Here is a 24,546-nt window from a genome sequence, read left to right on the forward strand (position 1 = left end):
GTTGCATCTGGATCTTTCCACCACTGGGATGCAGTGCAGGACAAAATGTGTGCCTCTTTCTCAAAAAGCATATTTCTTATGTAAAAGAAATGTAATTAAATTTCCTTAAATTCTGTGACAATGAGCAGTATCTGGCTAACTCAGACCATTAGTGCAAGGATTTATAGTTGTGCAACAGAATTTCCACTCTCTTCTGCCTGTAGGTGCTCCGTATCCTCCTAAAAGCTACTCCAAAGATTTAGCTGTCATAATTTAACTAAATTTGTAAAAAGATGCCGTATTTTTCGCCCTATAGTACACACTTTTCCCCCTCCAAAAATGAAAGGGAAATGTGTGTGCGTCCTATGGGGCAAATGCAGGCTTTCGCTGAAGCCTGGAGAGCGAGAGGGGTCGGTGTGCACCGCCGGGCTCCCATGGCTTGCGGAGAGCTGCCTGCACCCCGAAGCCCAGGCGCGCTGAGCAGTCACGCCCTGGCTTTGGGTAGCTCTGCGCAAGCTGCGGGAGCCCTCTCATGGCTTGTGCAGAGCTGCCTCTTATTCCGAAGCCCGGGCGTGCTGAGCAGTCACGCCCAGGCTTCAGGTAGCTCTGCGCAAGCTGCGGGAGCCCTCTCATGGCTTGTGCAGAGCTGCCTGTACCCTGAAGCCCGGGCGTGCCGAGCAGTCACGCCCGGGCTTCGGGGAAGCTCTCCGCAAGCCGTGGGAGGGCTCCCACGGATTGCGGAGAGCAGCCTGTTCTGGGGGCTGGGGTTGGGGGAAGCTCGGTCTTGCCCCGCCCCAGCCCCGCGCCTGGGGGGGAAATAAAAATTGTTTTATTTATGCCCCCCCAAACTAGGTGCGCCCTATGGGCTGGTGCGCCCTATGGGGCGAAAAATACGGTAAATTGCTTTATATGCCAGTGTTTCCCAACCTTTTTTGGGCAAAGGCACACTTGTTTCATGAAAAAAATCTCGAGGCACACCACCATTAGAAAATGTTTAAAAAATTAACTGTGTGCCTATATTGACTATATATAAAGTAACTCTCTTTAATAGGCATCAAATAAACACAAAGAAAGTATTTTATAATTACTTTATTATGAAATAGGACGCACCTACTTTTTTTTGGGGGGGGAAATAAAGGAAAAAAATTTTCCTTTATCTCCCCCCCCCCAAACCAGGTCGGGGAACAGTGGGATGGCGGTGCTGCACCTCCCCGCTGTCCCCCGAGCTTGTGGGGCTGGCCCATGTCTGCCTGGCGCGAGGGGCACTCTGCTTCAGGGCGCCCCGCGCGTCGGGCGGCAGGCTACAGTGCGCAGCATGGGGAACCCTCTGTTTCAGGGTGCCCCACGCGCCCCCCGGGTGCGCAAGGCTTGCCAACACGAGCGCGGAGCACGGGGCGTCCTCCGAAGGGCGCCCCGTGCTCTGCGCTGCCAGCTGCCGCCCGCAAGCCTTGCGCTCTCGGGGGGAGATCCCCCAGGTGCGCAAGGCTGGCCAACAGCAGCGCGGAGCACGGGGCGTCCTCAAAAGGGCGCCCCGTGCTCCCGGCTTCCGCCCGCAAGCCTTGCGCTCTCGGGGGGAGATCCCCCGGGTGCGCAAGGCTTGCCGACACCAGCGCGGAGCACGGGGCGTCCTCCGAAGGGCGCCCCGTGCTCCGCGCTGCCAGCTGCCGCCCGCAAGCCTTGCGCTCTCGGGGGGAGATCCCCCGGGTGCGCAAGGCTGGCCAACACCAGCGCGGAGCACGGGGCGTCCTCCGAAGGGTGCCCCGTGGTCCGCGCTGCCAGCTGCGGCCCGCAAGCCTTGCGCTCTCGGGGGGAGATCCCCCGGGTGCGCAAGGCTGGCCAACACCAGCGCGGAGCACGGGGCGTCCTCCGAAGGGCGCCCCGTGCTCCGCGCTGCCAGCTGCCGCCCGCAAGCCTTGCGCTCTCGGGGGGAGATCCCCCGGGTGCGCAAGGCTTGCCAGCACCAGCGCGGAGCACGGGGCGTCCTCCGAAGGGCGCGCCGTGCTCCGCGCTGCCAGCTGCCGCCCGCAAGCCTTGCGCTCTCGGGGGGAGAACCCCCGGGTGCGCAAGGCTTGCCGGCACCAGCGCGGAGCACGGGGCGTCCTCCGAAGGGCGCGCCATGCTCCGCGCTGCCGGCTGCTGTCCGCAAGCCTTGCTCCCGCCGCCCGCCTCGCCCGCCTCCCTCCCACGGCACACCAGGCAATGTCTCGCGGCACACTAGTGTGCCGCGGAACACCGGTTGGGAAACACTGTTATATGCATTATAATACTGTGGTACCAGACGGCGATGTGGAGTCCTATCTTTCTGCATTGGGATTTCACAACACATTGAACCAAATTATTTAACTGTATCACTGTATTCATGTGCCTGCATCCAGCCTTACATGCACCCCCCCACCCCTTTCAACAGCGTTTTTGAGGAATAATACTCTTTGGAGAGGGACCAATTTTACCACACCCTTCCTTCCTGAAAAGAAGAGGGGATTGGAAATGAATAGGGGAGGGGTATATGGGCTGATTTGCCCCAGGAAGGAAGAGGCAGAGTCCAGGCCATTTGAGCTGCCTCTGCCCTACACCCCCCCATCCTTTGCCTGCCCTTTGCTAGTTTCACTTTTGAGAGCTAATTAAGAATTCGGATAGGAGTTCCTGATTGGCTTTTGGGACCCCCTTTTCTCCCACTTCATGTTAGATGTGTTTAACATGAAAATAGATATGGCAAAATAAAAGGAGGATTCTCTGGATGGCTAGGTCACAGTTTTTGACAGTGCGGGAGCCTCAGTTGGCATCCAACCATCCTGAGAAACAATGGAGTGCAACTCCAGCTTCTTATGCGGCTGGATCACCTTGTTGACTCACGGCAGGTTGTTTTCAAATATCTTTGTGTGGCCACAGCATGTGCCTTTTTAACAGGCCCAGGAGATACTCGGATTGAATTCCTGTCATTTTAATGCAAATCACCAGACCACAAGAATTTGATTTAAATAATATATATAAATAATATAGTAGTAATAATAATAATAATAATAATAATAATAATAATAATAATAATAATAATTATTATTATTATTATTATTATTATTATTATTTTGTTAACATGGTTAATTAGGGCAGTTTTCAGAACCTCTAATTTCATTATATTTTATAAATATAACCTGTTTATTAATAAACTTCATGTCTTGAGACTCCTTTGGGTGCCAATTTTGATTATATCTGAGTAATTTTTTTACCTGAATTCCTAATGCTGAAAATTATGTACATTCATGTTATGATGAAATTATATTTTTCAGATTTCTTAAATATACCCTTTTTAAAACTAACGTGTTAAAATTCTCATTCACCATCACAGGCACCATCTCCTATTCCCTGGGAAAAGGACTAAAGTCAACACTTCTTTTTGTTTTCCAGATTTCTTCTTTATCACCTTTTTCACTTTCAAAGGTTGTGCAACAACAAAATTTTGCGCCATCCGGAAAAATGGAGGAAGAATTATTGGAAGAGGAACTGCTCTTCAGAGGTTTCGGAGGCTCTCTGTATCCCAACAGCTCCCCTGCCTCCCTCCCCTGTTCCAATATCAGTCCCCTGACATCCACTCCCCCTCACCCCCCCCCATCGGTGGGGTCCAGAGCTGCTTCCCACTCACTGGCGTTGGCCGGAGGGGGGAAAACAATGAAGGAATTGTCCTCCTCCTCTGTGGAATCAAAAAATGCTTCCCCCCGACAATCCTTGCCCTGGTGGGAGGTCCCAGGAAATTTCCTCCTCATCAGAGACCTCTGCAACTTCGTCCCCTATTCCCTCCCCCTCCCCTGAGGGCGGGAATCCCTCAAAGTCACCCTCGTCCACTGTGGGTCCAAACACTTCCCCAAAAAACAACTTCGGGGGTTTGGGCTTGTGCCAGAAGAGTGCGTGGAACTCCTCTATGAGATACTCCTCAGTCACACGCCCCACCAGAATCCATGCGTTTCCTGAACTAGGAACCCCCTCCCAGGCAAATAGGTATTCTAGTTGATGTCCGTTCCACCTGGAGTCAAGTATCTCCATCACTTCATTATAGAGTTCCCTTTCTTCTACGCTAGGTGGGGTGGGGCCCCCCTGTTCCCTCCCCCAGAAACTGTGCCCCTCCCTGTAAGGCAACAGCAGAGACCTGTGAAGCACTGCATGTATCCTCATGTTATCCGGCAACTTCAGCCTGAAAGCTAATGGGTTGACCTGCTGTGTCACCTCAAAGGGGCCCACCCTCCTAGGCTGCATTTTCTTGCAACCCCCCCCCCCCGAGGCAGCCCCTGAGATGACAACCACACCTTGTCCCCCACTTGGATAACCTCCCCCGGTCTCCTATGTTTGTCCACCGCCTTCTTGTACGCCTCCTTGGCACTTTCCAGAGTCATCTTGAGCTGTTGGTGTATGGCCTCCACCTCTTCTGTGAATTGTTCTGTGGCTGGTACACTCAATTCCTCCTCCTCACACTCTGGAAAGGCCCTGGGATGACATCCGTAATTGGCAGGAAAGGGACTCATCGTTGTGTTCAGCATTATTGTATGCAAACTCTGTGTTCAGCATTATTGTATGCGCTAGCTTCTCCACCCTATCGTTCTGCCGCTGATTTACGTAGCAGCACAAGTGCTGCTGCAAAATGGCATTTGCCCTCTCCGCCTGTCCATTTGTCTGCAGGTGCCTGGCTGTGGAAAAGCTCACCTCTACCTGCAACAAACTCATGATCTTGCACCAGAAACGCAAGGTGAGCTGTCTTCCACGGTCAGAAATCACCCTAGAAGGGACCCCATGCAGCCAAAAGATGTGATTCAGGAACAATTTGGCAGTTTCCTCAGCTGACACAGCATGAGAGCATGCCACAAAGTGGCACATCTTGGTGAGTAGGTCCACCACCACCAGGACTGCCATCTTACCTCGGGCAGGTCCATCATGAAATCTATGGACACCATCTCCCATGGTCTCCCCGGTGTTATTAAGGGTTCCAGCAGCCCAGCCGGGGCCGCCCTTTCCCTCTTTGCTCTTTGACACATGTCACACCCTCGGATATATTCCCGCACAGCCTCCCTTACCTTGGGTCACCAGAAATCCCACTTAACTAACAACATGGTCTTGTGTTGCCCAAAGTGCCCAGCTGTAGGGATGTCATGGAACTGCTCAAGGACTCTGACCCTCAAGGGCTCTCCCGCTACATACAGTGTCCGTTTGTAGAACAGCCCCTCTTTCTCCTCAAAGCCCCCAGACCCTCCTTGAGCTCCCTAAATTTCCTTTGAGCAAAATCATCGTCTCTGTTGAGTCTAACCAGTCCTGCCTCCCCTGCCAGTGTTCCCCCACAGGCCCATTTGTCCTCCTGGAACATTTGTCTGGCCACTGGGGGCCCTTCATCTTCCATGTACTCAGGCTTCGTGGAAAATGCGTCTGACCTCACATTCTGCTCTCCAGGAACGTATTGGATCTTAAAGTCAAAATGGGCAAAAAACACCGCCCATCGGATCTGCCTCTGACACAGCACACGTGCAGTGTGCCAATATTCCAAGTTCTTGTGGTCTGTCCACATCTGGATCTGCTGCTGCACCCCAAACAGAAAGTGTCTCCTGCTGCGTGACATCCCCCTGAATTTCGCTGGTAAACATTGCATCCATCGCCTCATAAAATTTCCACATGTCCTGGAGGGCATTGTTTCCCACCGCTATCAGGGGTCTCACCCATTCCCAGGCTGCACTTTCTAAGTGGGAAACTATGAATGCCACCCTCTCCTCATCATTGGAAAATTCCTTCTTTTGTAAGTCCAGGGCGTATTTAATCTCAGTGCTAAAGGCAAGGTACTCTTGAGGGTTCCTGCCAAATTTGCTCACCAGTGCGGCATCTTTCGCCCCACCGGAGTTGCCATGATTTGCTGCTCCTGCAATCTGCGCTCCTCCAGCCTCGCTGCGAGGCCAGCAATGTGCACTTCCAGCTCCACGTTCCACTGCACCGAAGCCGGTACGTTCCGTGCCGCATCTTCCTCAGCGCCTCTGCCTGCAGCTCTTTGCTCCTCCGGCCTCCCTTTATTCTCTTGCCTCATCATGCCGCTCTTCACTGCTACACGCGAGCAACCGCAAAGACTCCTGGATTGCTGTCAGATGCTAATGGTGGTTGCTTGTGAGTAATCAGGCAGGACTCCGACCTGTCTTTTACAGGTTTTATTGTGCAAACTATTTACAGTGCAGATCTACAAAGTTCATGTCTGTCTTAGTCACTTGCAGATTCTGGGAATGCCCCCTTCCGGCTTCTCCCCCAATGTAAGAACTTCGGCACCTGAAGCCTCCTCCTCCCCTCCTTGCGTTTCACCCCTCTGCACAAGTTGGGCGATGGAAGTGGCATGTGTCCCTCCTAGCCTGCCTGGCGAGTTGAGGTGCTGGGGCTCTCAGCAGCATCCTCAAGCCCTTTCCTCTCTTGGCTGGCCCCTTCCCTCTCTTCTCCACTGGAGGTGTGGCTTTCCCCACCGCTGGAAGAGGAACTGCTCTTCAGAGGTTTTGGAGGCTCTCTGTATCCCTACGGCTCCCCTGCCTCCCTCCCCTGTTCTGATGGCAGTCCCCTGACATCAAATGCTGGTTCTCAGATCTGTTTCTTTTGGATAAAAATGCAATTATTATTGATTGCTTTAGCTGAAGAAATTACAAAAATAAAATACATAAAATTGGATAAAAACAAAATAATATACACTGCACAGCTAAAATCATTATTGTAATCAGACAATTTGTTAGATAAGAGGTTTCTCCTCTGAAGAATTTAACTTAAGGCATTTTTTTCTGCCAGAGTTCATGTGGGTTCTCATGTGGGTGCCATTGCAATTCTAAGAGAACAAGGAAAGAGAACATGATTGTTCAAATCGATTGGCAAGGTGAAAAAATAATAATTGACGGGATTTATGCACCTAATGAAAACAAAACTGTTTTTTACAAAAATTTGGAAGAAATATTGTTGGAATATATGGATCAAAAGATAATTTTGATGGGAGATATGAACGGGGTAATTTCAACAGAAATGGATAGACTGAGGGACAGTGGAACAAAAGAAGGTAAATTACCCAAAACATTTTTTGAATTGGTTAGAAACTGTAACTTAACAGATATTTGGAGGTTACGACATCCACTGGAAAAACAATTCACATTCTATTCAGAACCAAATCAGTCGATGTCTAGAATCGACCAAATTTGGATCTTAGGTGAGCTAATTCCAAGAATTTCTCAAGTGGAAATTGAAGCAAGAGTAATCTCAGATCATAGCCCGATTAGATTAGAAATGAAAGGCTATGAGGAAAGAACATTCAGATGGAGAATGAATGATTATTTATTTGATGACCAAAAATTTGTACAAGAGGCAGAGAAGAAACTGAAAGAATATTTCGGTGATAACTGTAACAAAGGAATGAGAATGAGTATAGTGTGGGATGCAGGAAAGGCGGTGATGAGAGGGTTTTGTATACAACAAAACTCGATCAAAAAGAAGAATAGAGAGAAAGGGAAGAGAGAGATTTTAAAACAGATTATGGAGAACGAACAAAAGCTAATCAAAAAACCAAATAATTTGAAAATTAAACAAAGTATTAAGGCCTTGCAAATTCAATTTGCAATGCTAATTAATAAGGAGGTGGAATGGAATATCAAAAAATTAAGACAAAAAAACTTTGAATTCGCGAATAAATCAGGAAAATGGCTTGCCTGGCAGATCAAAAAAAGAAAAGAACAAAGTACAATTAAAAAAATCAAGATAAAAGAAGAAGAGATAATCAGTCCTAAAGGAATTAGGAAAGGATTTTTGGATTTTTATAGTCAATTATATAAGAATAAAGAGAAGAACAACATGAGGAAAATAGAGAGATACCTAAAAGAGAAAGAGGTGCAAAAGATCTCGACAGAAGCAAGGGAAAGGCTGAACACCCCAATAGATAGTGAGGAAATTAAGATGGCTATAACAGAGTTGAAAAATGGGAAAGCCCCAGGACCAGATGGGTTTACAGCAAGGTATTACAAGGAGCTGAGGCTAACCCTGACGACACCACTAAAAGAAGTACTGAATAACATTCTTAAAGAGAGAGAGATTCCAGAAACCTGGAAGGATGCATTTATAACCTTTATCCCAAAAGAGGATGCGGACCCAACACAAGTAAAGAATTATAGACCGATCTCTTTGTTAAATACGGATTATAAAATCTTTGCAGGAATAATGGCAAAAAGATTAAAAAAGGTACTACAGGGAATCATTCATGAAGACCAAGCGGGTTTCCTTCCTGGCAGACAGATGAGGGATAATGTGAGAAACATAGTAAATACATTGGAATATCTGACAGCCAGGAATGAGAGACGAGCAATGATAATGTTTGTAGATGCCGAAAAGGCATTCGACAATATATCATGGGACTTCATGTTGAAAAATATGGAATATTTGGAGATGGGGAACGATTTTCTCAACGGAATAAGGGCTATATATAACGAACAGAGAGCCAAATTGATAGTAAATAATGTGATAACAGAAGAAATTAAGATATCAAAAGGTACCAGACAGGGCTGCCCGCTCTCACCCTTATTGTTTATAATGGTTTTAGAAACTCTTCTGAACTCAATTAGGAAAAACGAAAAAATAAAGGGGGTAACAGTAGGCCAAAATGAATATAGAATCAAAGCCTTTGCTGATGATTTAGTCATAACGGTGGAAGACCCGATGAATAATGCAATGGAAGTACTAGAGGAAATGGAAAAAATTGGGGAGGTGGCAGGTTTTATATTAAATAGGAAAAAAACTAAAATTCTAACAAAAAATATGGGCCAAACAATGATGGAGATGTTACAGCAGCAAACGGGAATTGAAATTGTCAAGAAGGTTAAATATTTGGGAATATGGATAACACCGAAAAATATTGACTTGTTTCAAAACAATTATGTCCCGGTATGGAAAGGAATTAGGAAAGATCTGGAAGGGTCGGGAAGGTTAAAACTATCCTTTTGGGGTAGAATAGCAATGATAAAGATGAACGTGCTACCCAAGATACTATTTTTATTTCAGACGATCCCTATATTAAGAGGAGTAAAAATCTTTAAGGAATGGCAAAGAATTATTTCAAGATATATCTGGCAGGGCAAAAAACCAAGAATTAAATATAAACTGTTAACGGATGCAAAAGAAAGAGGAGGATTTGCCCTGCCAGACTTGAAGTTGTATTATGAGGCATCATGCCTTTGTTGGATAAGGGAATGGATCATACTCAAAAATACAAAATTATTGGATTTAGAGGGATTCGATAATAGATTCGGGTGGCACGTCTATCTAGGACAAGAGAAGAAAAGGGGATATAAATCGTTTGAAAATCATATATTCCGGAAATCTTTAATCGAAGTTTGGGACAGATATAAAAATATATTAGAAAGGGGGGTACCACATTGGTTATCCCCACTAGAGGTAATGGGAGTCAAAAAAATTAACATGAGAAGCAATTGGATTACTTATGGAGATCTGGTGATAAAAGAAGGAGAGAAATGGAGAATAAAACCATATGAGCCAGTAAAAGAACATGTATTTGATTGGCTGCACTATCTTCAGATAAGTGAGATGTTTAAAAAGGAGGTGAAAGAAAAAGGGTATAATGAAAAAGATTCGAGGTTTCAATCAGAAATTGTCAATAATGACTGTAAATTAATATCTAAAATGTACAAAATCTTATTGGAATGGCATACGATGGATGAAGAAGTGAAAGAGGTAATGATCCATTGGGCTAGAGATTTAGGGTATAGTATAGAGCTGGAAGAATGGCAAAAAATATGGAATGAAAATCTGAAGTTCACCGCATGTATAACGTTGAAAGAAAATGCCATGAAAATGGTATACAGATGGTATATGACACCGGCCAAGCTGGGAAAAATGTATAAAATCTGTAACAAATGCTGGAGATGCAGAGAGAAAGAGGGAACGTTCATGCACATGTGGTGGGAATGTAAGAAAGTGAAGGGATTCTGGGAAGCAATATATAATGAGTTTAAAAAAATGCTGAAGTACAGTTTTGTAAAGAAGCCAGAGACCTTCTTGTTAGGGATAACCAGAAAGGAAATAAAAAGAAGGGACTTTAAACTCTTCCAGTACGCAATTACAGCAGCAAGAACACTGATAGCCCAAAGGTGGAAACAAGAACAAGTACCGACCCTGGACGAATGGAGAAGCAAACTAACAGACTATGCGGAACTGGACAAATTAACTGGAAAAATCAGACTTCAAAGAGATCATATGTTTTTGGAGGACTGGGGAAAATTTAGAGAGTATTTGAAAACTGTATGTGAGGAGAATATAATGCTAGTGTGTTTTAAAGAAGCTTTGTGAAATTTAAGGAAGATTGCAAGATGGTAAATGAGGATAAAAATTCTTATTTATAAGCGATACTTGAAATAAGGAATGTGTAGATAAGAGAATAACTTTGGATGATTTTCAGGGGAGTTGAGGGAAGTTCAACAAAATAGAATATGTGATATGTAGAATTAAATGACTAGAGTTTTTTACGGGAAAATTCAATTAAAAATAAAAATAAAAAAAAGAGAACATGATGATCTCCAACAGCTCCTTTTCTAGAAAAACCACTGATGGGCAAAAGATGTGGAACATAACATATAGATGATAGATTGGGAATGATAATGAAAAATGATATAAAATTTATGGCACTTAAGGAGAATTATATGAAAATGATGTACAGATGGTATTTAACTCCAGTCAAACTATCAAAAATGTACAAAACAAAAGAAAATAAGTGTTGGAAGTGTAAAAAAAGCAGGGGGTACGTTTTACCACATGTGGTGGCAATGTAAGGTAATAAAAAGTTTTGGGAAATGATCTATAATGAATTCTTAAAAAGTTTAAAATAACATTTGTTTAAAAACCGCAAGCTTTCTTAATAGGTATAACTGGAATTGATACACCGAAAGAATACAAAAATCTGTTAGGTATACAACAACAGCCGCATGGAACTTGATGGCCCAACAATAGAAAGAAGAACAAGTCGCAACCAAAAAAGATTGGGAACTTATTTTCTTTTCTTTTCTTTTCTTTTTTATTGATACACCAAGAAAAAAGAAAAAAACCACAAATCTCAAATTACACATAGGAATAACCATAGACACACAATTTTCTTAACAAACAATAAAACATATATATATATGAATGGAAAATATTTATTGCATATTTACAAAAGAACTGTAAGGAAATTAACACAATAACAGGTTCTACAAATAAAACCACACCACTTGTAATATTAAGGACAATGTTGAAAATTGGGAATAATTAAGGATAAGGAAATTATAGACATGTACAACATAAGATAATACAAAAGAACCAGGGGAGTGAATGGAGGGAAGTCAAAGGATCTGAGTTATCCCAAAATAAGGTGTGATTGATTATGCAGAGTGAGACTTTCCTGCCCCCCCCACTCTATTTTATTCAAGTTACCAGTGCTGACAACTTCCAAAAGGAGAAGCTCTGTAAGCTCACAGATAGTGCAAATGTATTTATTCTCTTACAGATTCAGCTTTTGAGGAGATCCTCAGATTTGTGCACCATAACAGATTTGTGGACTGACTTCTTTTAAACTGCTTTTTAATTGTATTTGTTATATTTTAAAATTCTTTTTAACTGTTTTTATGTGGGGGTTTTTCTGCCATTGTGATTGGATAACCGGGTTGCTGGGGAAATTGTATGTTGCAAATTGGGTGGGTGGGACAATAGTCTTTAAATATTGGTGCACTCTGGTTTCTCTTTGCAGAGTGCATCGGATCACCCGCCCGCCCACCCTCTTTTCCGGTTGACCTTGCTTTGCCTGTCATGGGGTCGTCTGCCTTGGCGCAGGGGCCTAGTAGGAATTTTGCCATTTGGTGATTGGCTGTGCCATTTGGTTTTTGCCTACCCCTCAACAATTCGTCATAACTTGTAAGGTTGTGGTTAGGCATTGGTTATAAAATGCTGGTGGAGGAGGGGCCAGGATAGGCTGTGCCTGCCCCTCCTATTGCGCTGAAGGTAATTCTGTTAAAGGAATCCTGGGGTTTGCCACAATTTCATCCAATCCCTGTCATGGGATCAGTGCCATCCAATCCCTGTCATGGGACCAGGGCCGGCAAGCTTTCGGGGAGCTGCTGGGGTGAGCGGCGTGGGTCCGACGCTTAGCTCAAATGACCCCCAGTTTGACTTTCCTTTCTACTGTCTACCGATCGGACCTCGGGATGTCAGTTCTGTCCCAGGCAGAAACGGACGCCTCGGACAGAGCGGTGGGGGCGGTCCTATTACAGCGAGACCCGCAAGGGGACTGGAGGCCGTGCGCATTCTACTCCAGGAAACTTAGCAAGTCAGAACAGAACTACACCATCTGGGACAGGGAGTTGCTGGCCATTCATGCAGCCTTCAAGGCGTGGCGGCACTTCCTCATCGGAGCCAGACACACAGTGCAGGTCCGCACGGACCATAAGAACCTGTAATACTGGCGCACGGCGCGGTTCCTGAACCAGAGACACATCCGCTGGGCGGAGTTCTTTGCGTATTTCGACTTCTGGATAGTATACATCCCGGGGGACAACAACGTCATGGCGGATGCACTATCCAGGAAGCCGCAGTATCTTGAGGAAGCGGCACCGGTGGCGGCCAAACACATTTTCGCACCAAAAGCGTGGGCGTGTGCTTCAGCCACCGTGGACCTGGACGTGGTGCGTCGCGCGCTGCAGACGGATTCGTTCGCACAAGCCAAGATGGAGGAGGTGCAAAGAGGTACAGCGAAGGACGACGAGTTCCAGATACGCGACGGACTGCTCATCCGCAAAGGGGGTCTCTACGTGCCGGGAGACGACCTCCGCGCGAAAGTCCTGCAGCAGTTACACGACGCGCCCAGCGCTGGGCACTTCGGCAAAGACAAGACAGCGGAATTAGTAGCCAGAGACTTTTGGTGGCCCAAGATGAGAGGAGAAGTCGAGGATTACGTCGCGTGGTGTGACACATGCCAAAGGGCCAAACCAGTACACAGGGCGCCGGCGGGACTGCTGGAACCGCTACCAACGCCGCTTGAACCGTGGGAGAAAGTAGCCCTGGACTTTGTCACAGATCTGCCCAGCTCAAGAGGCAAAACAGCGGTATTCATGGTCGTAGACCTGTTCACCAAGATGGCGCACTTCATTCCTTGCGCGAAGGTGGCTACAGCGGAACAGACCGCCAAGCGGTTCATAGACCACGTGTTCAGAGTTCACGGCTTACCGAGGTCCATCCTGTCCGACCGCGGTCGCCAATTCGTCTCGAGCTTCTGGCAGAAGCTGCTGGGCATCCTGAACGTCAAGATCAACTTAGCATCGGCCCGACACCCGCAGACCAACGGACAAGCAGAGAGGGTCAACGCCATCATGCAGCAGTACCTGCGATGCTACGCGAACCAACAACCCTCGACCTGGGTGGACTACCTACCGCTGGCCGAGTTTGCCTACAACAACACGAAGCACATGACGACAGGGGTGACGCCGTTCTTCGCCAACAATGGGCGGCATCCCAGAACCTTCCCGGGATTAGAGACGAAGGGGGAGGGGGAGCCACAGGGAGCAGAGCACTTGGCAGCCGAGTTGCAGGAAGTCCACGAGCAACTCCAAAGGAACTTGGAACTAGCAAAACACGCCTACAAAATGCAAAACAAAAAAAATTCCTTCCAGTAGCACCTTAAAGACCAACTAAGTCAGTTCTTGGTATGAGCTTTCGTGTGCATGCAGAAGTGTGCATGCACACGAATGCTCATACCAAGAACTGACTTAGTTGGTCTTTAAGGTGCTACTGGAAGGAATTTTTTTTGTTTTGACTATGGCAGACCAACACGGCTACCTATCTGTAACTACAAAATGCAGGCAGACAGGCACAGGAGAGTCGGGGAAGACATCCAGGTGGGGGACTGGGTCTGCTTAGCAGCTCAGGCAGTGCCGGCCAGAACGTTAGCTAAGAAGAAGTTTAGACACAAGCAGTTAGGGCCTTACCAGGTCGAGGCACAAATCAATCCAGTGGCTTTCCGGTTGACACTCCCGGAGGGCTCCAGAATGCACCTGGTCTTTCATAGGTCAGTGCTCACACCCTACAAGGAACCCCACAGGTTTCAGGCACCAAGGGACGCACCAGACCCACTGAGCAAATCACCAACAGGGGAGGGGTCACCGAGGACGACGCCACTCAACGAGGTCACAGAGATTTTAGACTCGAGATGGGGGGAAGAGGGCATTGAATATCTCCTCGCTGAGGAAGGTACCCCAGCCAGCACCAACAGGTGGGTACCGGACTATGCCTTGGAGGAGCGCTACCTCAAGGACGAGTTCCATGCACTCTTCCCACACAGACCTATGCCAGCAGATTTTTTCGACGGCTGGCTGTTCACACCCACACTTTCCGCCAGCACGTTCCAGGGGTTCTCATTAGCTGAGGAAACAGCGCCAGAATCGAGCTCCCCAAAGGGATCACTCTCGAGGTTTGGCCCAGACCGCTCTTATTGGTGGGAAGATCAACCGGAGGTGGGGCGGAGCAGGGGACTCTTTCACGCAACCTCGCCCAAGGAGACAGGGGGAGGGAAGGACATGGACGTGTTGGGGGAGGATCCTGGGTTCGAGCACAGCTGCAGAGAGATGGAAGCAGAGGAGATCGACGTCGACAAGCCGATTACGGGCTGGCCGGATCCAGCTGGATGGCTGCATGCCAGGGGGACAGAACGGTATCCCGCGCTCACCCCCACAGTACTGGAGCACCCGAAACCCACTCCCGAAGAGGGGGAGGGGGGAAGGGGGGGCTTCGAGGGGGGATGGATGTCAGGGGCTCAGGAGCTGAGCCACAGGGGAGAGAGGAAATGGAGAGCGAAGGGGAGGAATCTGAGGGTAGCGGAGGAGAGAATGACAGTGACCCGAGAGATTCCATAACCCTCTCCAGTGAATCAGAAGATTCCCAGAAGGGGGCGCCGACGGCCAGGGAAAGGGGGGTCCCAGGGGGGACGCACCAGAAGCAAGGGGCCAGCGGAGACTCCCAAAGTAGTAGCTGGAGATCAGGACCAGTTTCCCCACCAGAGCGTTGTGGGGGGGGAAGAGTCCCTTGGGTCAGAGCCAGCGTCCGCTCCAGCAGGGAGGGAAGAGGAGTCAGGGCTGGCCACGCCCCTGTCAGAGAGTGAGGGAATGGAGGGGAAGTCAGACCCAGTTAGCATCCCCGGAGGGGAAAGTAGCGACAGGAGCAGTGTTACGGTCAGGAGGAAGGTGTCAGGCTGGGCGCCAAGTTCAAATGTACAGGCGCGCGGGACAACTGACGACCCGGAGTGGGAACCAGGTCCTAAAGCCCGCCGGAGGGAGGGGGAAGAATCAGGAGACTCAGCGTCAGAAGAGTCTAGGATGGGCAAGACCCCAGCGGACAGGCGGACCCAGAGGAGGAAAGAGCAAAGGAAGAGGTGGAGCAAGGCTAGAGTCTTAAACTGGTGTATGGGGGGAGGAGACTCAGACGCAGCTTCGGCGGTCTAGAGTTTGAGACGTAGAGCTGCGCGCCGCGGATGTAAAAGCGAAGCTGAGCTTAAATAAAGACTGTTTCCTATAACAATGATCTGGCGTTGGTCCTTTGTGAGCTGGGACCTAGGGCAGCTCTGACAGTATCCATAACGGACAACACTACTTTGTGACCCACAAAGAGGATGTGGTAACTATCAATGCATGTGTATCCCTTTATAGATCACATTTTCCGCTGGGATATGCAACAACAGATATTCAGAGGCTTACTAGTTCTCATACTGGAGGGAAAATAGCTATCATAACTATATTAAAAACAAAATACCGTACTGATAAGTTACAAAACTGACAGTGTAAACTTGAAGGACCCCATGGATACAAGCAGGTTCCAGGTTCACCTGATTTCTGGGAAGAGCATGTGTGTGACATGCTAATTGTTTATTACTTTGTGCCTCGTTAGGATTAGTTTGTTTCCAGCTCAGCTTTAACATAAAGCCTGAGGGAGGAACACATTTATTAAAAGTACCTGCTTACTGAGAGTGTAAATGTGGTTGAACTGGAAGAGGCACCTGGCTGACTCCCACAGAGTTGCATCCAATATGAAAAAAGAGATTTGTGTTACAATATAAAAATATAGGATGCACTCCCTATTTTCATAATTTCCTGCTCCTCACTGGACCAGTCCTTCCCAATTGGAATCCTTAGTCACCCTTCCTTGGCCCATGAATTCCTCCAAGTCAACTTCTTCTTCCAGAGGTCACCTGTTGGTTCATTCCTCATTGGCTTCTAATCACTCAGGCATTATGAGGGTCTTCTTGAGTATATGCTTCTTCCTTGAAGAGTTGGTTTCGACTACTGCTTAGGCTAAACAATACAGAGGTGTGGGAGCAGTGCAATGGTTGGGTAAGCCCCTTCTTCCAATCTGAAAGAATTAGCAAAAGGAGGTGCTTCTGGCAGGAGGTGTGAGGACTCTGACAGGATCCTGGAGTCAAACGGCCTTTCCCACAAAGCCTTTAAAGCACTAACTAGGCTTTGGAAAGCAGCCCTCCTGTCTCTTTCCCAATGCTGCTGCCACCCCAGGAGCTACTTCCGTGGCCCTTCTCTGCTGGCAGGGAGAAATCAGGACACCCTGGAATCAAGGCACAACCCAGGACAGCTTAAGGAATTCCGTAGCCATTCCGGCCAAATCAGGACTGCTGAGGCGTATGCATTTAAATCAGCTTTAAAATAAATTTGCCTCCAAGGTGAATGGAATCTTGAAGTATAAGGAGAATATGAGAACATTTACAAAGCAAAATGGTCAGAGCTGGAGGCCCATAGGATTGGCGTAAACGTCCACTGCCTTTTGAATATGACTTTTTGTATGTTGTGTTTTAAAAAGGCTAAGGTACCTGGACATACAAACATTGTTAGGCCCAGCAAGTCTCTTTCACCACCTGTTCTAAATCTTTTATCATTTCACTTATTTGAGAGATGTTTCATCTTGTATTGAGGTTAGATGATATAACCATGCATTCAAAAACTGTCAAATCTCTGCTTGCCTGCAGTTTTACATTAAAAACAAAACTTTGATGCTTTATATCAGGAAATGCCATACTTCCCCATTCCAAACTATTGATTTGAAGGATACACATTGTAGAAGCAACTTTTTATTTGCCACAATCATTTATATTTATCATAATAACCACAATGATAGACAGCACTCTTTTCTCTGTGTACTGCATCCCATTTCCCTCCATGAACAGCAAAAAAAGGGAGAGAGAGAGAGAGAGAGAGAGAGAGGGGGGGGGGGAATAGACAGGGATCCAAATGCCTGACTCTCACCACTAGGAATCACCCTCACATTGCTATGAATTATTGAATTCACAAAGAGGAGATTTATGCTGAACCATAATTACCCAACAATGTGAGGCTGGTGTTAGATATGTGAAGCATTATAATAGTTATTTCAACTGGAAAAGCATTTGAGGCAGTGGAGAGAAAGGGAAGTGCCAGAGAAACCAAAACTCCAAAGTATACTTTGAGGAAGTTGCAATACAAAACTATACAGACTTATCTGTGAGTAAGACCCATTGAAATCAGTGGCACTTACATCTAGATAGACAGGTATAGAATTGCACTGGAATCCCTTTGAAATAAATGGTTATTAGTTCAACCAAAAGTGCATAGGAGTGTGCTGAAATCCCTAGGAGTTTGCTCCAATCCTTCCAGCCAAATATATTTATTGGTGAGGGATGGGGTGGAAAATTGAGAAATATCTTTCGCTTTCAAGGAAGGAAGCAAACTTCCTTTGAAACTGGAGGTGGAACATAGATATTGTGGGTTATTTTGCCCTGCCTGAGGTTGTCTAATCCTCTTTTCAAGTAATCTAAGCTGGTGGCCATCACTGCCTCCTATGGAAGTGAGTTCCATGATTGAACTATGAACTGCATAAAATATTATACAGCACATAGCTTCTGAACTGCACTAAGCATGCTTCATCCCTCCTTTCAACTATCTCAGCTAAAATATTTGTGATATTATGGGGTTAATCATTAAATAGAATACTTTTCTTTTTTCTTTAACTTACTAAACACAAGCAAAATAATTAAGCAACATTAGGTTACCTTCTCCAGGACATCGGAAATTTTTGTTAGGTCTAATTGGAGATTAATCTATGTTTGCCACAATGGCCACAAGGATACTCCTGGCCCAGAAATGAAAATCACAGGAGATTCCAACATTGGAAGAATGGTGGAGTAAGATGGTGGAATACGTTGAGTTAGCAAAGCTGACGGAGAAGATCCGGAATCAGCGCGACAAACTGTATCAAAAGGACTGGAACAAATTTGTATTATATATGAAAGAATATTGTAAATATCTGAAAACATTTGTAGCTGTGAGTTGAAATGTTTTGTAATGACAATATAAGGAACTGATTTACATTTCATAAAGGGAAATATAAAAATAAGAGAGAAGGTAAAAAAGTGGTTATAGAAATGCTAAGAATAAAGTAATTACGTACTGAAGTCAGAAAAAGGGGCGGGAGGAGGTCGATGCTCGGCTAGAGCAATGTTTGAGCATATGGATTAATGAGCTATAGATAACCCACATCAGCAGTGAAAGTCACAGTTGGATAGACCTAACAGTAGACTAGTCACATTTATGGAAGAGGCTATCAGTGGCAATTAATTTGATGGATATACCATTTCCATTTGCTCGGGGAGAACAGGGGGAATGGGTGACTGCCCTCCTGTCATGATAGTCCTGTACCCATGGACATCTGATCAGCCACTCCAAGAAGGATGCTGCTAGACTGCAGGGTTCTTCTTGTCTTCTGAAAATGGAGGGTGGGATTTGAATCGGGGATAAACAACTACGTAGCTGGATTCAGTTCAAGACAACGTGGCTAAGTCTAGTCATCACTAAACAAATCAGCTGGCTCAAAGTATCCTCTGCCTTTCACAACAATCTGACACAATTAGAACAAGGAGGGGCAAAGTTCAGTAAAATGATTTAATCAGCTCTCAGTAATAATCTTAGAGTCACTGTATTCTATTACGTGCCTACCAGTGTGTCCCTGGCACCTTTCAACAGCCCTGAGCTATGTCTAGCTTTGCCAGCTGAGCAGTCACCTGAGCAGTACCTTGAGGCTTTGATTGCACTTTGATTAGTAGCCTGGAAGAAGAGAAAAAGTATATTGTTCCTTCCAACTCAGTAAGCGAAGGCAAAAAAATGATGAACATAGTCACATGGCCTCAATTGACTTTGCAGCCTTCTTGGAACAAGTTGCTCATTTGGAGCTGTTTGTGGTCCCGCAGTAACATTACCTTACAGTCAAAAAAATAAATAAATTCCTTCCAGTAGCACCTTAAAGACCAACTAAGTTAGTTCTTGGTATGAGCTTTCGTGTGCATGCACACTTCTTCAGATACACAGTTTAATTTATTTTGACTATGGCAGACCAACACGGCTACCTATCTGTAACTGGAACTGGAACTATGGAAATTACCTTACAGTGTTACCTCTGGTTAAGAACTTAATTCATTCTTATCCTTAGGCGCACTTTCACTAATGGGACCTCCTGCTGCGCACGATTTCCATTCACATCCTGGGGCAAAGTTTGCAACCATGAGCAGCTACTTCCAGGTTAGCGGAGTTCGTAACCCGAATCATTCGTAGTCAGAAGTGTTCGTATCCAGAGGTGAAGATGATGATGATGAAAATGTTTATTCGGCTTTACGCCCATCATAAAGCACAACACAACAAAATATATCAAATGAAATAAAACAGTGGACTCGTACAAGCCACCAGTAATATAACACAATTCACAGCTCACAAGGACAGATATTAGCAATTCAAAAGAAAAAATTAAGATTAAGATTTAGGCACTACACTAAAATCAATATCTGATGTCATTATAGAAAATTCTTATAACTATCAATAATCTGCTAACATTCCATTCCGTCTCTTATACGAGAGGACGGCTGTTAGGAATTTAGCAACCTGTAGGGTAATATAAGGATCCACATCTTGAAGAACCCAGGCAAGCTGTAGGTCTACTGGTTTGTCAGCCATAGGCTGAATTATGGAGTTTAGTATACTAGCACGAGCTGAACTGTACATAGGGCAGATAAACATGACATGCTGTAGAGATTCAGATGTTTTCATTTCACAAGCACACATTGAAGGGACTTGGCCCTTAGTGAATCTATGTCTCAGGACATTTGTTGGAAAAACATTGAACCTAGCTCTAATGAAGGCATATCGGTGAGACGCGGCCATAAGCGATGTTAAGTAGGACGGAGCATGGTAGATAGGGATTATGCCAAAATTTAACGGTGAGCAGACTCCACCACCAGCTAAGTAATTTTGGTATAGCTCCACATCATCCAGCCTTTGATTTATGCACATTTAGATCCAGTTTGAGCAATTCAGTGGGCGAGATCTCATAGGACAGCAATTTGGCATGGATTTTTCCTGACCACAAATTTGTGAAGTCATCCCGCCACATGCATTGAATGAGATAGTGGTTCGGGAGTTTATGCCATAGGGATATCCAATAAATCAAAACTCTCCTCCATAGAACTAACTCCACTGAGGGGATCTTCATTTCTAAACGAATAGCCGCATTACTTACGCATGTTGGTAATTTTAGAAGTCGGCGTAAGAATTGGCTTTGAAGCGACTCTAAAGGTGAGAGGTTTGCAAAGGCAGCCCATAAAGGTGCAGCATAGGCCATCACATCCTGGGGCAAAGTTTGCAACCATGAGCAGCTACTTCCAGGTTAGCGGAGTTCGTAACCCGAATCATTCGTAGCCAGAAGTTTTCGTATCCAGAGGTATCACTCTGCTTTCTACCTCAGCCTTACTTGCCTGCCCCAGAAGTGATTGCTTTGCTGCCACTGAGTCACCCTCCTTTTTTCTGTGTGGATCAGTTTTACTGGTTGAAACCTCCATTGCAGCCACGTGAAATGAAGTCAACATTTTAACCACAGCTCATCCTATACTTTGAAGCCTTGCTGGGATGGATCTAGTATCCAGGCTTTTCTCTTCTTTAGAAGAGGAATCCTTAGATCAGTGTTTCCCAACCTTGTGCCTCCAGATGTTTTTGGCCTACAACTTCCATCATCCCTGACCACTGGTCTTGCTAGCTAGGGATGATGGGAGTTGTAGGCCAAAAACATCTGGAGGCACAAGGTTGGGAAACACTGCCTTAGATGGAGACTGCATTGAGGGGGTTTCTTGTAGGTGGCTTCCGGGCTTTGCCATTGCCTTTTTTGGTTCTCAGCTCCTTTATTGGGTACCGTCAGAATTAAAATTTTATATTACCGTATTTTTTGCTCCATAGGGCGCACCTGACCATAGGGCCCACCTAGTTTTCAGAGGGGGAAATCAAGGGAAAAAAATATGATTTCCCCACTCCCCCCAGCTCTGCGAGCAGCGGACAAGCTGCCGGCAGTCTGTGCGCTTCTCCCAGACCTTCTCCCTGCTTTTACAGGAGGGGGGGGAATTCCCCCACCTCCCGCAAAAGGCCACAGTTTGGGGAGAAGCGAACAGAAGTGCACAGCCTATGCGCTTCTCCCAGACCTTCTCCCTGCTTTAGAGGGAGGTGGGGAAATTCCCCCATCTCCCGCAAAAGCCCACAGGAGCCACGCACCCTTTAAGGAGCGCACGGCTCCTGTCGGCTTTTCTACGAGGAGGGAGAAGGGACTGATGCGGCCAGTCAGTCCCTTGTCCCTCCTTGGGGAAAAGCCCCCAAGAGTGGCCCCGCAAAAGCCGTGTGCTCTTTAAAGGGGCTGCACGGCTTCTGCTGGCTTTTCGCAAAACTGGCAGAAGCCGCACGCTCTTTAAAGGGTGTGTGGCTCCTGTGGGCTTTTCTACGAGGTGGGAGAAAGGACTGGTGCGGCCAGGCAGTCCCTTCTCCCTCCTGGGGAAAAGTCCCCAAGAGCGCACGGAGCTTGTGTGCAGCTCTTGGGGGCTTTTCCCGCCTGCCTCCCCTCTGCATTCGCTCCATAGGATGCACACACATTTCCCCTTGCTTTTTAGGAGGGAAAAAGTGTGTCCTATAGAACGAAAAATACGGTAACTGTATAGAAGAAAAATTTTGAAAAGTGCCTGTTGACAACTAATGAGATTGTGGTGAAATAATTCAGACAATGTCAACAGTGATATTTGAAGGTCATCATTTTCTCTATGTCGTTATGCCAAAGGGAAAAATAAACTCCTCTTCCCAGAGTTCACTGAACATTTGTCCCCAAGTGTTGTTTGCAGCGCAAACACGTAACCTATAAATCCCTCCAAGTAAGCCTCTATGTGCATCACTTCTCTTTCTAGAATGATGAAGGCACTCCTGAGCACATGCCTCCTCTTGGCCCTGCTTTCTCCAGGTAAGTAGGAACCAGTAGGATGGGGAACTTTTACAGAAATAATATTTAGAAGCACAGAGGAATCCGGAGAGCTGAATTTAAGAGAGCTAGTATGTTGTAGTAATTAGAGGGTCAGACAAGGATCCAGGAGACCAGGGTTCAAATCCGCACTCAGCCACAAAGCTCACTGGGGGATCCTGGACCAGTCACTATACCTCAGGTTAACCTACCTCACAGGGTTCTTGTGAGGATAAAATGGGGAGCGTAGAACCATGTACACAGCCTTGAGCTGCTTGGAGGCAAGTGCAGAAAAAAAACCAAAAAAAACCCCCCCACACACAAAAAAAATTAGAAGCCAAGAGCAATGATGTTTGAAATATGCTAGTAACTGAAGGTACTATGTTTAGTAGCCACTGGTAGCCTAATTCTGCATCATTTCTCTAAACCTTTTTGTGAAGCTTTTGTGAAGCCATTCAAGTTGGTAGCATTGTCAGTCTTATGAGAGAGGGATCAAAATGTTTGTATTTCCACTTTGTCCATGTCATGCAGAACAGTATGTGCTTCCAGGAAGTCCCCTCTTTCTCCCCTCTTAACTGTCCTAACCCCCCCCAAAAAAACCCAAGAACATCGTCAACATTTTTCATAGGTGAGTTGCCCTAGCATAGCTATTAGAACCCTTAAAGACCAACTCTCTTAACCTGGATCTAACCCTGTTCATTTAACTCTGCTTAAAACTGGTTGAAATGCAAAATCTGCTCCCCAACAGGTCTGGGTCAGTGATGGGACAGAGTATTCCTGCAGAGGGTACCCAGTTTCCACAATGCTTTTTTTCTTACCTAAATGATGGGATAAGTCTTCCTCCTGCTCATCTGGCCATTGCTCCTTTATCTAAGCTCACATCTAAGATTGTAATTGAACAGTAGGGGAAAAAGGCATTGAAGTAATAGAGTGGATGGGAGGAAAAAATGGGCCGTCAGACAGGGAGGGTTTACCTCTTGGAAATAATTAAACCAGTGTTCTGGCCAATGGCTTTTATTCATTTTCTTTTACTGAAAGCTCTTATTAACTTGAACCCCATTTCATTTAAAAGATTTAATTCACTCTCACCTCCTTCTCTGTGTCAAATGAAGGAAACCACAAAACCAAATAATAATAATGATAATAACAATCCATGAACTAATCTTTTGCTCCTGTCCTCAGCATTGCCTCTGAAGTGCAGATACGGATTTAACAAGACTGCACTGACATTTGCTGGCAATGTAAGAGCCGATTGCACCTTTCGTCAAGATGTCTGTGTTGCCAGTGTTCTGCGTACAAATATATGTAAGATTTATCTGGTTTTTTGTCTTTTGTTTTTGGAATTACTAAATTAGTGGTAAGGAAGCGGTGGCACATAAGCTGTAGATGAATGAGAACTCCCATCTGCCTCATCTATCCTGGCCACCAGTCAGAGATGATGGGAGATGTAGTCCAGCAGCATATGGAGGATCACAGCTTCTCAATCCTGCAGTAAGGAATCACTAACATTTGAAAATGGGGAATCTAAAGTCACCTGATCACAAGCATCAGATTTCCATCTTGATGTACATATTCACCCACCATTTTGTGTTTTGCCTCAGGTGCCAAAATACATTGGGGCTATTCTGGGTGGGATAGTGGTGCTCACTTGACCATCTGATCCTACATCATTGCTACATACTTAGAGGGAGAGGGGAAATGGGACAGTGAGGTTGGTGCAGTTGAAGTGCACAGCCAAGTCTTCTTCCTTGGCGATCACTTGTAGCTGAGTAAGTCTGTCTTCCATAAACACGGTTTTAACAATGAGTCCGTAAGTGACTGTGGAGGCCAATTCTGGATCCACACGTCCTTCCACAGTGGGGGCATTGGTTTCCAGACAGGAGTTGATCAAGGTGTGGATTTGCCAAGCGTGCCTTCCTGCTAGCATGTTTCTCCCTTGCGTCCTGAGTTCAAGTGACTTCAAAGCCTATGACACCTTTGGTAATGGCTGTTCTCCAACTGGAGTGCTCACAGGCCAGTGTTTCCCAGTTGTCAGTGTTGATACAACATTTTTTAGATTTGCTTGGAGACAGTCTTTAAACCTCTGCCAAGTATTTTGGGTTGGGCAACAGGAGCTCAGGGAAGTATTTTCCTGCCCTGTAAATGGTTATGATCGACTAGCAGAGAGAATGCAGTATATGGCACATGTATTGTCAGAAGTATGGAAGAAGCCATGAT

At 46.0% G+C, this 24,546-nt stretch overlaps 1 protein-coding gene and 1 long non-coding RNA gene across 5 annotated transcripts in view; both read left to right on the forward strand.

The window, feature by feature from the left end:
- Nucleotides 1-24,546, forward strand: part of LOC310851736 (phospholipase A2 inhibitor and Ly6/PLAUR domain-containing protein-like) — a 68,413-nt gene that overhangs the window by 38,101 nt on the left and 5,766 nt on the right. The window contains exons 1-2 of one of the 4 annotated variants that reach the window (XR_014567806.1): nt 22,253-22,332; nt 23,512-23,634. The exons of 1 other annotated variant lie outside the window; for it this stretch is intronic. Coding sequence is in view for 1 of the 3 variants with exons in the window: in XM_083754403.1 (XP_083610529.1) it covers nt 22,281-22,332; nt 23,512-23,634 (175 nt within the window). In the remaining 2 variants the exon portion in view is untranslated. Of the gene's footprint in view, nt 1-3,381; nt 3,471-22,252; nt 22,333-23,511; nt 23,635-24,546 lie in introns of those variants that run through there. 2 more of the 4 variants (XM_083754403.1, XR_014567805.1) reach the window with 2 other exon arrangements.
- LOC310851290 lies at nt 14,783-15,558 on the forward strand. Its single transcript, XR_014567691.1, has 2 exons — nt 14,783-15,047; nt 15,094-15,558. It is a non-coding gene; the product is annotated as an uncharacterized lncRNA (long non-coding RNA).

Source organism: Podarcis gaigeae (assembly GCF_964106915.1).
Source record: "Podarcis gaigeae genome assembly, chromosome: 8".
Lineage (NCBI taxonomy): Eukaryota > Metazoa > Chordata > Lepidosauria > Squamata > Lacertidae > Podarcis > Podarcis gaigeae.